This window comes from Phaenicophaeus curvirostris, chromosome 4, assembly GCF_032191515.1.
Source record: "Phaenicophaeus curvirostris isolate KB17595 chromosome 4, BPBGC_Pcur_1.0, whole genome shotgun sequence".
Lineage (NCBI taxonomy): Eukaryota > Metazoa > Chordata > Aves > Cuculiformes > Cuculidae > Phaenicophaeus > Phaenicophaeus curvirostris.
The window spans coordinates 37,801,115-37,817,992 of NC_091395.1; the positions used below are offsets into that span (position 1 = coordinate 37,801,115).

Consider the following 16,878-nt stretch of genomic DNA (forward strand, 5'->3'; position numbering starts at 1 on the left):
CGCCGGCCCCGCGGGGACAGAGGGAGGGAGGGAGGGAAGGAGCGGGGGGCGGGCGGAGGCGGTGGGGAGGGAGGGAGGGAGCGGCGGCCCCGCCCGTGTCCGCGGGCCGCGGCGGGAGGAGCCGCTAACGCGGGTTTTATCGACTCATCTCCGTGTCCGCGTGGAGAAAAGCGTTGGAGGGATCCCGCGGCGCGCTGTCTGCATCGATTTTGTTAGTGTATTTGGTGAAATACTTGTGTTCTGCGCGGTGTTCGTGCAGCCCCACCGGGCTAACCCACTGGCAAAACCCCAAGTAAACACAGTGCTCCGTGAGAAATTCGAATAGAATCATAGAATCATACAATCACCAGGTTGGAAGAGACCCACCGGATCATCGAGTCCAACCATTCCTATCAAACACTAAAGCATGCCCCTTAGCACCTCGTCCACTGGTGCCTTAAACACCTCCAGGGAAGGTGAATCAACCACCTCCCTGGGCAGCCTCTGCCAGTGCCCAATGACACTTTCTGTGAAGAATTTTTTCCTAATGTCCAGCCTAAATCTCCCCTGGCGGAGGTTGAGGCCATTCCCTCTTGTCCTGTCCCCTGTCACTTTGGAGAAGAGGCCAGCTCCCTCCTCTCCACAACCTCCTTTCAGGTAGTTGTAGAGAGAAATGAGGTCGATGAGAGCAATAGTACCATTGCAGAACAACACAAATGTGTTTGATTGACTTCACAGGAAAAACCATAAACAAACATCTGTAATGTAGCTTTGCTGCATCATAGGAACCAAAGGACAGGACAAGAGGGAATGGCCTCAAGCTCCGCCAGGGGAGGTTCAGGCTGGACATTAGGAAAAAAATTTTTCATGGAAAGGGTCATTGGGCACTGGAACAGGCTGCCCAGGGAGGTGGTTGAGTCACCTTCCCTGGAGGTGTTTAAGGCACGGGTGGACGAGGTGCTGAGGGGCATGGTTTAGTGTTTGATAGGAATGGTTGGACTCGATGATCCAGTGGGTTTTTTCCAACCTAGTGATTCTATGATTCTGTGATAAAGGATAAAACAAGACTTCCTTCTGTTATTGAGAATACCTCCTTAGAGAGCATGTCCCGTTATATTCAATGTGAATGCTCTTGTGAGGAGGAACCATTCACAACAGATCAACAGAACACAGTCTTTTCTTGTCTGTAGTTACTACAGAATTTCTGAAGCCATCTGATTTTTTTTCTCAATTTGTTTTTATAGTCATAGGTATTTAAACAACACGGAAACAGCCTGTGAAGGATGAGTGATAAAAGCAAAAGGCTAAATGCTGAAGAGTAGCTTCCATATATCAGGGGATTTCTTTCTTATTTTTAAAGGACACAAAGCCTCACTGGAAAATTTCAAGAGGTTCAAAATTTTGAAAAGTTTGAAAATCACACATCCAATTCATCCTTTTAAATTAGAATCTTGTCCTCGGTAATTTGATACGTGTCTTACCTTGATTTTATAATCTAAAAGGGTGAGCCTCTGTAATATCCCCTTCCATTGCCAATTTATACTAAATCAATTTTCAGGAAGGTTTGTTAAGAATCCTGTGTGATCCTAAGGAAATTTTCCTAAATGATGGGTTGCCTAGTTCTAGCCAAGAAGATAATTGAAACAATGTCTTCTAGGAGAGCCTTTGTTGAGCCTTCGTGAAACACCAGCTGGGATACTCATCCAGCATCTGAAACTCAGGCTTGAAAATCCGACTACAATATCTAAATACTTCCGTATCTATTCATCTATATTCACATATACTTGTTATCTTTCAGTTCTTGTTAGTCTTCAGTTCTAGAGGACTCTGGGAAATGCCTATTATATTACCTCACATTAGCTTTGGAGTTGTGACAATACAAGTGCAAACTGCTTTAAGTATTTTGCAAGACTTGGATGTACAGAGACTCCCCAATATGTTGTTTTCTCTTACCAGGATAACTGTTCAGATTTAGGATCACAGAAGTGCCATCCCTCTGACTTCTATCCTCCACTACAGCATGAATTCTATTCTGAATTTGTTTATGACTTCACAACACTTTAGAATTATGTGTAATATGTACAATTCTCGCAGAGCTCCAACATGAACTGCAAGTAAAGGTAGCTGACCTAGAATTCACAAGATTCACATTCTTGATCAGTTTTGTTGGCTATATTTATCACGGGCTAAATATTCATTGTTTATTTCATCACTTTCCCTTCCATTTATGTACATAGCAAACAAATATGCTAATGCTATGATTTTAGACTCATGGTATCATTTTTTGTGAGAACTTTCTGATCAGTCAAAAAAACCTTTGTGCTGTGCAGCAATTCGCATCGGCTTCCCTTCAAATTTATTTGCCCAAAATATCATATCACTAAAAGATATAAATAGGCTCAGAAATCATCTGATACTTTTCATCTCTTCAAGCAGTGAATTATCATTTCACTACACAAAATTAGTCTCATACCTAGATCTGAATGAATTTACATTGATTTCCATACTTACTAACTCCCCACCCCTAAAAAAATTGAGAACAAGTACTTATAAAAACACCTGCACCTACACATCTTGTGTAAAACAAGGCATTTTATAGGTATTGTTTTGAGTTCAGGTGTACTAATTCATTTTTAATAAGGGCTTAAGAAACTCTTAGATGCTCAGAGAATTTAGGAGCATTCATGTAACTGAGCAGGAAAAATAAATCAATGACTTCCTTTCTATCCAACCCCTCCTCCTATTTTCAATACTTCAGTGATGATGATTATCATCACAGACAAAGGCCAAATTTCCTTGTAATATGGAAAAAGGTTTTGCACTTCCCTTAGTCTCAGAGGAATATTCCAATCCCAAGGGCATTCCCAGGCTATATGCATAACTAGGCTCCTAGGTATGGCCTTGTAAGCTAATAATACTAATTAGAACAGGGAGTAAAGCTCAAGTGCTCCCTCCCTGTCCAGAAAATATTCTCATCAACCAATTTCAAATCTGCTTTACCGCTCTCTTATGTCTGTATATGACACCAAACAGTAGATTAAATTTCACTAACAGAAGCAGCCCAAGTAATTTGGTAATGGTGAAAAAATTTCATTGACATTTACAAAAATACAAATTTATAAATAAAAAATATATATATATACACATAAACAGATATATAATGTTCATATATATATATTCATATCACTCTATTACTTTGGCTAAAAGAATTTGTTGAATGTGATTCAGATTTTCAAATACTTTTGAGTTGCCTGAATCTGTGTTCTTCACCAAATCATGATTCACCAGCAAGCATCTAAGTAAATCTTCCAAAACCAAAAAACCCTCTCATACTCACAGAGTTCTGTTTGTGAGACTTAAGTAACTCTTAACTTTTTTCATTTGTGTGGCAAGACAAGCAAGCTGAGGTAACTGTTTTCTTTTATAAGGCAAAATAAGAACCCTTAAGCTGTGTCCACTGGGAACAACTGAAGTACATTAGAAACAACAGAAATCCTGAAAACTGCCTATGATCAAGATCAGATCTTTGCACTATTAATAACAAAGTGCTGGTAATAGTGACACCATGGAAATACTCAGTAAACTTCTGTGGTTTGTATTTGAAAAGAAGTAAAAGGTTGCACCATATTGCATGAGGAAAACTGTTTTCTAACAGACAAATGATTGAGTAGGTTGCTGAACTTAATATGTAAGGTAGAAGGACATTCAGATCAGCAAGACCAAATCACTGCTTGGTCTTTCAGCCCACCTCTGGGAAGGTCTATCTTTGGCCATCTAATATTCAGTTATGACAGATTTTCAAGCCTTGGAAAAATTCTGAAAGACTAATTAGGATGTTAACACAGTATAACTGTTCAGAAAAAAAGAACAGCTATAGACCACATATGTCCTAGAAGACCAGGCAATAGATGGTTTTGCCACAAGTCAGAATCTGTTTACCTGTGATAGTCTCCTTAGAGATTTAGAGTGGCTCACAGCCCAGAAGGAGCAGCCGGCAGCCACTTGCAGCAATGAGTGTCAGAGAGATAATTTCACAGTGCTGGAGGGAGTAATTGAGTTCAAGTGACAGATTAAAACACATTGTGGATTGCCTTGATAAATACACTTGCTGCATTAGCCCTTGAACGCCTATATAACCAGTTAACAATTAGCATATATATACACACATATACACACAAAACAAGTAACAATAAAGTCTTGAGTTAGTAGTTATTTTCCAAGGAAAACATCTGACAGATTCAGAGGCATGCAATTCTTACCAAAATATATATTTCGTTTTGGCAGGGGAAGAGAGGTCCAGGCCCATTGACCCATCCATTAAGTAATGCGGTCATTTTTCCTCTCCCTAGACAAAAGGGTTTTCAGGTATCAATTTTATATCTTTTGAAAACTTTTTGGTGCCTCTTGGTGAGGTGGGACTAAGTCAATTAGTATGCGTTGATCGCCACTTGGCAAGGCTGCTTGCGTGGTCAGAAGCACGGCCTCAGCTGTTTGCCAGGCCTTTGAGGCGGGGAGCTCAGTATCTGCTTTTGAGGGTGTTTCTGCTCTTAACTGAAGCAGCACCAGGCTGTGAGGCCTCTGTCCCACCCCAGGTATGACTTAGTCGATATAAGCGTTAGACCACCACCCAAAACAGATGCAGTTGTCCATTACCAGTTGCTGCCTCTTGCCAACTGCTCTCTTTTGCAAAATCAAGCTTTTTGCCATCCACAGGCCCTAGCAAGTCTATTACACCACACCTGCAGAACAGGGTTAAGATATGGAAGTTGTGGCTTTTCCACTACCTTGAGAAAGGCTTAATGTAAGGCAGGTCAAAGGAAATATAAACAAATTAAGAATGAATTTTAAAAATCCCAAATGCAGACAAGGCAGTTATGCAAGACGTTACAGAGAGGGAAAGGAAAAAAACCACACCTTCCAGTTACGTATTGCAAGACTTAGTCTTTTATTGTCTCCGCTTTTTAGATGACTCATCCATGTTACTGAAACTCAACTGTATCAGGTATTTCAGTGCTCACAGTGCTCTTGCTGGGGTGGTGAATATCCTGTAAGTGCAACAATTCTGTTTAGAGGCTCTTTATAGAGCCTCTGCAGCTTAAATTTCACACGTAATATACCTGATAGTCACACTTATACAGTGTATCCCTATACAAGCGGTGGTGGCTTATTTCTGCTGCTTGTTGTAGTTTGCAGGAGTAATCACTGCTCCTGGGGTGGTTCTGGACACCAAACTCCAATACTGTGTCTGAGAGATGTCATGGCTATACTGCCAAACACTCCCATACAGAGAAACTCCATGCAGGATCATGGTAAGAGTTTGCAAAATACGCTGACACCATTTTTCAAAAGTGATGAGTCATTGTCTAACAAACAGGAGCGTTCTCCTGGTCTTCCGTGGAGACTGGTATTTCAAATCTGGGGGCTAATTTATTCAGTGATTAAATAAATGTGAATCAAAACTGATGAAAATTTGCAGATGACAAACAATGCTGAATAATAAGGATACTGCAGATTTGGAAAGTGATTTAGATTACTTGATAAGTCAAGCACATTTAAATATTTCAGTGCAGCACATTGTAAATTATGCTTAAGAGCAAGAAATATAAAACACACACGTAACAGCCTGGCAAGCAGCATTGCTAGGTGCATCAAGAGATCAAAATAGGTGGGTAACTTGAGTATATTTTCCAGCGCAATGCTGTAGAACAGCTAATTTTATCTTTGAATGTTGAGACAGAAGGACAATGCTTAAGAGGGAGGATGTGATTATACCATCAACGTGGTATTAGGGAAGAATGATCTGGACACACACTTTGATATCTACAGCCAAAACAAAGCATCAAAAGTTGAGACACAAACCACAGAAGTAGTTTGAGAAATAGAGAAAATGTCTTGCTGTTGAACACATGATATAATCTGGTTAGCCTGTGAAAAATACAACTGAAAAGCAATTTGACTCTTTTGTTTATTACCTTCACAGAAAGAAAACTATAGCAAGAACCAATGGCAAAGAGTTGCCTTCTCCCTGGACCTGCCAGTGAAGGTTTCAACAACTGAGATTTACCAGAAGGCTGGAGCTGGCAGAGAGAAAGGCAGCAGCAGTAAGAGGATGAAGATTTGGAGGCAATGAGCCAGACACTCTAGTTAGCAGCAACTATCTGCAGCCATCACATAGGTCTCAATATCATTTTTCAATAAAAAATAATATTTAAAATCTAAAAATATATCACATTTTTCTTTGAAGTGATCTTAAATCACCCAGCAGTCATTTATTATAAACTCAGGAAAATAAATGAGGTCATATAATCTACAAATATAGTATCAATCATTCATTATTAATCTTCTCTGGCAAGCTGTGCTGTAGTGTAATATAAACCTCCTTATTTAGTACTTCACATCAACAGCCAAAAGCAGTTGATTATTCTGCAATTCTAATCTTAACAAATTATTATACTTTTCAAGTTTCCATGTTTTTTGACAGAAAACCCAAGAAATTAATTCATTGCTTTCATAGAACTTATTTGCCATACCGTAAGGGACATTATAAACTGTTATTTCCCACAGATGAGCCTTTACTTAAATGAAACTGGACTTCTAGGAAAAGATTAGGTTGTAAAAAACATTGCTCACCCACTTATTCCCCTGTCGTACCACTTTTAAAATTAAATCTGACTTCTTGCTGAAGAGGATAAAGGACGACAGATTGCATGAAGTTTTGCTGTGTCTTGTCAGGAGCCAAAAGCTATCACTGATGCATTGCTCTCAATTTTAGCTATTGAACAAAAAACTCTTGATTCTCAGAACTACATATACTGTATAGTCCCTCTCAGTAAATGTATCAGTGAAGTCTTATTTAATAAAAGCCAAAACCGTCAAAAGTGTAATTGCCTAACACAGCTCTTGATATGCATAAAAGTTACATAGTAATCAGGGAGGTCATTTACTAGCCAGCAGCACCTTCAGTAATAAACACAAGCTTCTCCATTTGAAAGAGTGGGGGAATGGAGGTAAAAGTCCTGCAGCAACCCAAACCTCTGGTTTTCAATTTTATGTTCCTGTGTTGAGAGGGGGCAGTGGGCACATGTTTTTAGGAAAAAAAAAAAAAAAAAGCAGCACAGCTTGCATTATTCTCTATGGATTTGTTAAAGAAAGAGGATCAAAAGCCATGATGTGATCATATACTACTCTAAGGATATGCATAAAATAACCCAAAAAATTGAAATAGTGAGAAATATGGATTCAAGGCATGAAAAAAGAATTAAAAAACCCCATATGTACTCTCCCTAAAAACATGACATAATTAATGCATTAAATTACATTACTGACTTTCAAAACCTCTTGAAGAATAGAAGATATATCATAACTTTGTTAGGTCATCTTATCAAACTTTCAGCACTTTGATTGTGTTCAGCGGTAGCTGAGGACACCAAGCTGTTCCAAATATCTTTAGTGGAGTATTTAAGCAATTGGCTCACAGTTGTACACAATTTTGAGGCAGTGTGTGTATAGGCACAAACCAGTGGGCTGTGAACCCATGAATAGAATCATATACACAGGGCAAATCTGAAGCCCTGAAAGCTTCTTATATTTTTAGGTTAGGGGTTCAGTAAAATGAATCTAAGTATAGATGCAGCTGCAGGATGAGAGTGGGAGTTGACAAAGCAAAGAGGATAATGGCCAGCTTTGAAATCTGATTAAAGAGGTCGCTTCCACCATGGAGAGTTCAGGCTGGCAGCGCATATGGATTCAGGAAGTCTTAAGTACCAGTCCTCACTAAAAATTGAATAAAGGGATTTCAGCTTCCATTCACCTGCCACAGTCAAGTATTTTTACTTCCTTTTAGAGTGAACAGAAAGAGGAAGGACACCAAATTTAAATGGGGACACAGAGAAGTAAAAGCTTCTACAAAACACATGCAGAAGAGGAACCTGAACCACTCCCACAACTCAAGTAATATCTGATTCACTCTGAATATCATTAATGCCTTGGATTTTTGTTAGAAGCTCAGTCTCATCTGCACTTTCATAGGAGTGCCTGTTTTGAGGATTACACCAGACTGCATGTGAAGCAGCATGAAAATTCAGGTGGTCGTGAGTAAGGGAAGACCCTGCAAGCAACTCTAAAGGACTTGCAGGGTAGATGAAGTCTGAAGAGCAGCTGATACTAAAATACAAAATACAAGATGTCTATAAGGGTTTAAGCCCTTCTTAAATACTTCCATCATTACTTCCTGTGCAATAGGCAAATGTTTAGATTCAACAGTATTAGACTACTGCTTCTACTACTAGTACAATTCAAGCAGTACATTTTGAGATTCTAATTTGTGAAAGCTGCGTGCACATGGCCCAGAAGTCACTACTACATGGAGCAGCAGCTATGCACCCAAGTCCTTCAAATCACAAACCAGTACGTGATGTTCTCCATTTCCATCTCTTACTGTTGTCTGTGTAAGTAGTCTAAGAGATGGATCTGTTGAAGACATGCTAACAAAATAATGCCTTTTCATTACAGAGATGAACAGAGTAAGATGCTATATCCTACATGTTTATCAGCTTTGTCTGAAAACACATACAAAAGGAATAATACAGACATCAAACCAAACCACATTTATTTAATCAGTCACAAGTGCAAATATAGCAACAAGTCAGTTCAGCAAATTACAACACAAGAATGTAAACGCTACGTACACTGACAGAGCAATTTCAAAAGAGCAGCAAAAAAAGTTTCTTCAAATAAAAACTTCTACTCACCTGTAATCTAAAATAACATAATAAATCTAGATCAGAAATGTCTCTGCTCACTCATATTTAGCCAGATATTCTTTTATTAACAATTCACATTATACAGTGTGCAAATGGCCTGTTCAAACTTCCTGTTAACAGATGTTTTGGTTTTAAGCAACTTTTACTCAATATTTAAATAATACAGTGCTGATATCAGGTAATATGTTCTGCTATTTGATATTACAAATTTAAGAATATATATTTAAAAAAAATCTAAGTCCAATTTCAGTGTACATATGTAATTCTGCCTGGATTCAAAGTGGGCAACATTAAAGATAAAAACTGAATTACTTTTCTTTTTTTAAAAAAGGATAGACACGAGTCATCTCAGGGTTGTGGGGTTTTTTTTGCATCATCTTTAAATCTGTAGTTAAAATATATGCAGTACTTACGTATAAAATAGAAAGCATTCCCATTAGGAAGATACTGCAGTGTAATTAGCCGTTTCTCCCTACCACTTAGTAGCCAAGGAACAAGATTTATGCTTTACCTGATCACTATTTTGCTTTACAGAAAAGCAAAAGTTGACTATCAGTATTAGCATCACATTTTTTTTACACTGGAAATTTAGTTAGCTTTCTTTGTCATGAGTTTTTGCTTCTTCTCTTTTTCTCTATAGGCAATGAATTGAGAGTCTGTACCAAAGATTCTGTCCCACCATGTGAAGGTTGAAGCATAGTTGCCAATGAAGTTCATGTGATGGAAATCATGAAAGCGAGCTCCAGCATAGAAAGGCACCAAATGAAGAGGGTTTAACGGAACATCATAGCCACTACAGGGGAGAGGGAAAAAAAGAAATGCAATTACAGTAAGGATTTCTCCCAGATATAAATCACAAAATACACACACTAACTTGTTTGGTTTATAATATAAAAGGGTTTTTTTGGTATTATTACAAGGCCCTGAGGTAATCACCCTAACACTGGCTTAATAGGAAGACAAGATGCCTCCTATCTTAGCCAAATGCTTTGGCACTCACTGATCTTTCATCCCAGTTTATTAGGCAACACAGAAGAGTTTAAGCAAGTGACTTAAAAAAAAAAATCACAGTTGCTTTCTTCCTGCTGACTTAGTGGCTTTAACTGACTCAAGAGTGACATTAGGAACAAGGAACAAGAAATAACACTATCTTTTAGCAACAAGCTAACTTTCCTCAACAGCTAACAGCTCAGCTGCTCATCCAACAGCATCTCAAATGAACTACAACTATAGTGTTTCCACTTGTATTTTCAGCTTACTTCAAGCTCTTCAACTGTTTTAAATTAAAAATTTACAATTAAAGTAATATTAAAACCAGAACTGTTAGCTTTGGAGAGATTTCAAGTCTTTTGCTTAGTAGCACTGGAAAGCATCTTAGCACCACCTAGTGAGCAGAGCGCAAGGTCCAGGAAAACTGGCTGAACGAAGTATTAAGTAGGAAGTACTCTTGGCTAAAATATTGTATTTTGTCATTAACTTCTGGTGTTCTAATACGCATAAGGTCCCTTGTACACCAGATATCAAAAGCCATCTTTAACAGTAAAACCAGTTGTTCTCTAGACACTCAGCCACCTGAGCTGGAGAGATAGAGAGCAGAATGGAGCACTCAATTCAAAAGGAAGTGGTTAGCAACCTGCTATTTCACCTAGACACACACAGGTTGATTGGGTGGTTGACATCCACATGAGAGTACTGAAGGAACGGGTGGAAGTGCTCGTGAAGCCACTTCTGTCATTTATCAGCAGTCCTGGCTACCTAGGGAGGTCCCACTTGACTGGAGATTAGCAAATGTGATGCCCAGCTACAAGAAGAGATTGAAGGAGGATCTGGGAAAATACAGACCTATCAGCCTGACCTTGATGCAAGGAAGGTTATGGAGCAGATCACCTTGAGTGACATCATATGGCACATACGGGATAATCAGGGAATCAGGCCCAGTCAGTGTGTTTAGGAAAGGCCAGTCCTGCCTGATTTGCCTGATTTCTGCCTATGACAAGGTCATCCACTTAGAACATGAGAGAAAAACCCATGGATGTTGTCTACCTAGACTTTAGTAAAGCCTTTGACATCGTTTCCCCCAGCATTCTCCTGGAAAACATGGTTGCTCATGGCTTGGATGGGCATACTCTTTGCTGGGTAAAAAAACTGGCTGGATGGTCAGGCCCAAAGAGTTGTGGTGAATGGAGTTAAATCCAGGTGGAGGCTGGTCACAAGTGGCTCTCCCCAGGACTCAGTGCTGGGCCAGTTCTGTTTAATATCTTTATCAATGGTCTGGACAAGGGGATCAAGGGCATCCTCAGTAAGTTTGCAGACACCACCTGCTTGAGGGAAAGAAGGCTCTACAGAGGAATCTGGACAGACTGGATTGATGAGCTGAGGCAACAGCATGGATTTCAACAAGGCCAAGCAGGTCCTGTACTTAGGCCACAACAGCCACATACAACGCTACAGGCTCAGGAAAGAACGGCTAGGAAGCTGTCCAGTGGAGAAGAACCTGGAGATGCTGGTCAACAGTCAGCTCAGCATGAGTCAGCAGTGTGCCCAGGTGGCCAAGGCAGTCATCCTGGCTTGTATCATAACTACCATGACCAGCAGGACTAGGGAAGTGATCAACCCCTTGTACTCAGTGCTGGTGAGGCCACACCTTGATTACGGTGTTCAGTTCTGGGCTCTTCACTTCAAGAAAGACATTGAGGTGCTGTAGTGTGTGTAAAGAAGGGCAATGAAGCTGGTGAACAGCCTGGAGCCCAAGTGTTATGGGGAACAGCTGAGGGAACTCAGATTGTTCAGTCTGGAGAAAAGGAGGCTAAGGGGAAATCTTATTGCTTTTTACAACTACCTTAAAGGAAGTTGTAGAAAGGTAGAGGTGTTGGTCTCTTCTGCCAAGTAACAAGCAATAGGGCCAGAGGAAACGGCCTCAAGCCGCACTGAGGAGTTTTAAGATTGAGTCACCATCCCAGGAGGATTTTAAAAGATTTGCAGATGGCTACTTAAGGACATGGTTTAGTTGCGGACTTGTCAGTGATAGGTTTATGGTTGGACTCAATGATCTGAAAGGTCTTTTCCAACCTAAACAATTCTGTGATTAATAGAATCATAGAATAGTTTGGGTTGGAAGAGACCTTAAAGATCATCTAGTTCCAACCCCCCTGGCATGGGCAGGGACATCCCACTAGATCAGGTTACCCAAGGCCCCATCCAGCCTGGCCTTAAACACCTCCAGGGATGGGACATACACAACTTCCCTTGGCAAACTCTTCCAGTGCCTCACCACTCTCATGGTGAAGAAATTCTTCCTAATGTCTAGCCTAAATCTGCCCCTCTCCAGTTTATATGCATTCCCCCTCATCCTGTCACTACAAGCCTTTATAAAAAGTCCCCCCCAGCTTTCTTGTAGGGCCCTTTCAGGCACTGGAAGGTCGCTATAAGATCTCCTCTGAGCCTTCTCTTCTCCAGGATGAACAAGCCCAACTCTCTCAGCCCATCCATATGGGAAGTGCTCCAGCCCTTGTATCATCCTCGTAGCCCTCCTCTGGACCCGTTCCAACAGCTCCATATCCTTCTTATGTTGAAGATTCCAGAACTGGACACAGTACTCCAGATGAAGTCTCACAAGAGAGGAATAGGAGGGCAGAATCACTGTTAATAGTACCTCAAAACAGAAAACAGTGCTAACCGTTCAAGTTGTGTCATTCTTTTTAAGATGCATAAAAGCATCTCAGTACAAAATACACAGTGAAGCTCCATGAAAGACAGACTTATGGAGAATAGAAAAAGTAATTATTAAAAAGTAATGAGGATTTCACCTGTGCACATCAATGGTTTCCATCAAGCGACATATCACCCATGCCCACAGAAGAATCACGTGATTGCAGAAAACAATAATTCCAATAAAAAAGCCAGCTCCAAGGATTAGTGTTTCCAGAGGATGTGCATATTCTGCTTGCATTCCAAATGGAGACTAGAAAGAGATAACAGACAGCAAAGTGTTTTCAATTCTATATACCCCCAAATCAGAATCACCATTTTGTGATACTCTCCCCTTCTCATTACTCTCAAGACTACAATAGGACAAACATAATGATGCTGTGGGTAAAGGAACGGTCTGATTGAGAAAGGCCTTAATATGTGTTCAGGTCCTCTTTGGGAAAACAGAAAACAGTATTCCAAGGTCATAAGGATTAGGACTCCATCAGTGAGTCCAAACACTACACTACTTGTTGAAAAATTGAGAACTTTTATTTACGCCAGCCATTACCCAAAGCCAAAGCATTACCTGAGGAATAATAAAAGTGTTTGGGAAGCTCCTACCAGCTTTGCTATAAATCTGGTCTTGGAAGCAAAAGAAAGAAGGAAGCCAAAAATATTCTCAAGAGTTCAGATTCACTTAGAAATTTATTTTTAAAAAAATTAAGAAGAGATCTCCTCATCTTTGACAAGTTTTCATGACAAACTCTTACTATTCAAATACTATTATGAGATTGAAATGTATGCATATATCGTTTCTGAATATATACACACACACATGCAAAACCACCAGTCATTCCTTCATTTGGTTTGCAAAAAGTAAAATTCCAGACCATCGTAGAAAGATAATGATTAAAAAGACCTTTAACCTAATGTTCAAGGTTATATGTTTGATTATCAGAATAACAAAACTCCACTTTGGCCAAAGGACGACTTGAAAATCATCACCTTTTGCTATCAGGGTAAGTTTCTAGCGAAACACCACTAGCCTACAGAACACTTCTGTGTGAGCTACTAGCCACTCAAGAATAAAGGCCAGAACTTGCTCCTGCTACAGAGCTGAGGGGCTGCCAAGAGCAAGAGGGAACCAGCAGCTCCTGCAGACGTACATACATATGCATGCACCAATCAATAACATGGCTCTCTATTATTGTAGCCTGCATAAACCACCCCACACACAGCAGCCTGCAGCTTACCTTAGGCACAGTATAGGTTATACACTGACATGCAGCAGTACACAAACACAGCAGCACTGACTTCAGTGATCAAGAGACGGTGCCATCTAAACACAGGTATACCAACTATAGCATCTGATCACTGCTGGTCCCTACGTGGCTCAGAACAGTGCTGCCTCCAGTCAAGCACATCTCATTACCTCATACTGAACATCAGCTTCAACATTGCTAAACGCAGAACCACCCAAAATATCTCCGCATGGCACTATGCTCTTGATGCAGTACCACACAACTGGCTATACTGATTCCAAAGGCCCTTATTCAAGGATATAATCCTTCTCTGAATCACATATGATGCACACATCTAAGCTACGTAGAAGCCACATCTCTAGATAGTGTCCTAGGGGTTAGTATGCTCTGGATAACACTAAGTAGTGGAGAACAGACAAACAATCATAATCAGAAACCTACCATTTCTCTCTCTCCTTGCAAACAAGCATATAGTGCACTTTTAAAAGCTTACTTTCTAGCTCAACATATATGACCAAACTTCAAAATAGTTGAGGGTGACCTTTCATTCCCATTAAATGAAATAAAATTACTGGTGTTCTCAGAAACAAAATGGATGACTGTTAATGACAAAGAGCTCAAGAAGACATCTATATCCCTGTCAGAGGGATGCAAAATTCTTAAGTCTTTCAAATAAGGTAAGAAACCACATATACTCAAAACTAGTAAAAAAATAATAATCAAGGAATACATACAACAAACTCATGGTGAACCTTATGAATATACTTGTATATTCTCTTATGATGCAGCAATCTATGCAGGAAATAGTGCCAGGCATCCTCAATCACTGCACATCCAAAACACTGGGCAACCACGACATACCTTTAAAAAGGAGAAGAGCTATTAGTTACAGACTATACTAGCAGAAACACATTCTTGAAAGATAGTTACATACTAGTAAGCTTGGGAAACGTTTATGTATATTACTGATTGAATAACAGTGTACTGACACTACCTTTTTAACATACTAAAAACATTAATTGTCAAGCACATTAGTCCTTGTACCTATCAGGTGATCTGTTCATATGCTGAAGTGAATTAGATGCAGTATAACAAACTGTGATTTCAATATTACAGTCTATAAAAACATCCATAGGCGGCCTAAGATGTAGATATGAAAACATAGAGCTATATCAGCTATCTATCCCAGAGAGAAAATAAATTTCCAAGAAATATGAGCTTCTCTTGTAAAGAACAACAATCAGGAGAAAAAAAGAGTTAAAAAAAAAGAAAAAAAGCATTTCAACGAATTCTGTGTTGTTTAAAAGTCTACCAATTTAGCGCGAAAAAGGACAATGTGAAGCAGGGTGGTATATTCTCTCCCTTGAGGAACACACTGCTGCTACGATATAAAACAAGGTGGAGGGAAGGAACACTTGGGAGGAATCAAAAAATGCTGGATTAAAAGAAAACCAGAAAGTCCAACGTTTAACACTTGCCATCCTGGACCTTGCTCTGCTTTCACAAACTTCCTCCTTCTAAGAATCAGAACAACTTGGGTCTATTTAGAAAAAAGTCTGGAAAGCTCTAACTATCTCTTAGAGCAGTTTAGCATCAACAGAAGCAAGATTAACAAACACAGTTTACATTACCAAAAACTTATCATGTATTAGAGTTGATGACACTATCTGTTATTCTGCCTCCAGCTGTAAATGATTTGGCATCAACATACAAGAAAAATCTACCTACCATCGAGGCATCTCTTCCCACTCATATGGAATGTTAAAATACTCTGTGAAGTAATAGGTGCCACAAATCAGAGGAAGCTGAATGAAAAAGTGATTGAAGAGGAGTGTTTTGAAACATTTCCACTGTTTTTCCCATGTTTCTGGTTTATCCTAAGAAGCAAAAAGAATCAGTTGTGTTACATACTCCTATTGCACGTAACAGAAGTGCTACAAAAGTACTCTGGAGGCTGTTTCATTTCACCTAGGAAGACAGATAACAGGCCCTCCCATAATACAAATTACACAGAATTGGATTCAGCTTCATCAAAACCTCTTGCTTAGATTTCTAAACTAGCTTTCCATAAAGTTTAAAGGAAGTTGCTCTTACAAGAGGTTGACTTTGCCAGTTGCCCCAAATTTTTCTTGTTATTTCAGTGTTTGTAATTAGCACGAACATTTCACAGTCAACAGCTGAAAACATCTGATTTTGCAATCTCATAGCTAAAACAATACAAAGAGAAGCTGAAGGTATAAGAATGTGAAGAATTAAGTTGTCTAGAAAACAGCTGGGTTTTGCAGAGACATTTTAGCATTTACTGTGATAGAAGCTATTAATTTCTAATTCATATCACAAGGAACTGTGGGAAAACTATCATCTTTAGATACTAGATGTGCCTTTGCTACCAACTAGGAGTGCGCAGTCCATCGTAGGCTTTCTCCATTGATAAAATATTTTGAAACACTTGCCATTAAATAAGCACACCACCTAATTCCCTCATAATACTAAGACAGATCTCTACCACCAAATGCTGCGATTCTACTACGCCTTCCCCGCTGATATATAAACTTAAATGGAGAAAACTTAACTTTGCTAAAATAGACTGACATACCCTTTTCTCTCTGTATCACCATGGTGGAAAGGATACCCTCACTCAGAAATAACTCCTTTCCTTCCCTCAAATCCAGTTCTGTTTCTTTCCTCACATATTGTAATTTTGCTCTATAGCTTCCAGGATATCCATGGTGATAGAGTAAAGGAGGTCATACAAATTGGAAACTAGGATACCGCAGTATGTGTTCTCCACTCCACGTGTTGAAAGACAAATCAGGAAGTGTGTAGTTCATAACTCTGTCTTACCTGCTGAATTTTATACTTTTGCATGTATGGTATAAACTGAAAGACAAATCCAGGCACACAGAGCAAGAAGTATGAAACTTCATGAACTAGAAGTGAACCCCAAGTCGCGATCTGGAACTTCGTATAGTTATCCAGCATGTAATTCCAGGCATTTTTAAAAGGTTGCTGTAGGGGATTGTCAGGCAAGAAAGAGTCTATATATTCCACTGCCAGATAAGCAGAGTTCAAGATATTAATGCTGTCATTCACTGCCATTGTTCAAACATAAAGCAACAAAATTACGGTTCTTCTACAGTTGTCTTTAAGTAACCTGTAAATTTTGAAGAAGAAAAGTGATTAAA

The 16,878-nt window shown here is 39.5% G+C and overlaps 1 protein-coding gene across 1 annotated transcript; it reads right to left on the reverse strand.

Moving 5' to 3' along the window:
- Positions 1-8,594: 8,594 nt before the first annotated feature.
- On the reverse strand, positions 8,595-16,878 carry MSMO1 (methylsterol monooxygenase 1). Its single transcript, XM_069855800.1, has 5 exons — positions 16,538-16,878; positions 15,422-15,570; positions 14,428-14,554; positions 12,548-12,702; positions 8,595-9,534 (listed from the first exon to the last, which is right to left on the reverse strand). Exons 1-5 carry the CDS (start codon positions 16,790-16,792, stop codon positions 9,330-9,332), a joined length of 891 nt encoding a protein of 296 aa, XP_069711901.1. The 5' UTR covers positions 16,793-16,878; the 3' UTR covers positions 8,595-9,329.

Coding starts and splice junctions, on each gene's coding strand:
- MSMO1 (XM_069855800.1), bottom strand. CDS start 16,792: ATGGCAGTGAATGACAGCATTAATATCTTGAACTCTGCTTATCTGGCA. Junction 15,571..16,537: donor AAAAGTATAAAATTCAGCAG/GTAAGACAGAGT, acceptor TTTGCTTCTTAG/GATAAACCAGAAACATGGGA. Junction 12,703..14,427: donor AGGTTCACCATGAGTTTGTT/GTATGTATTCCT, acceptor ATCTCTTTCTAG/TCTCCATTTGGAATGCAAGC.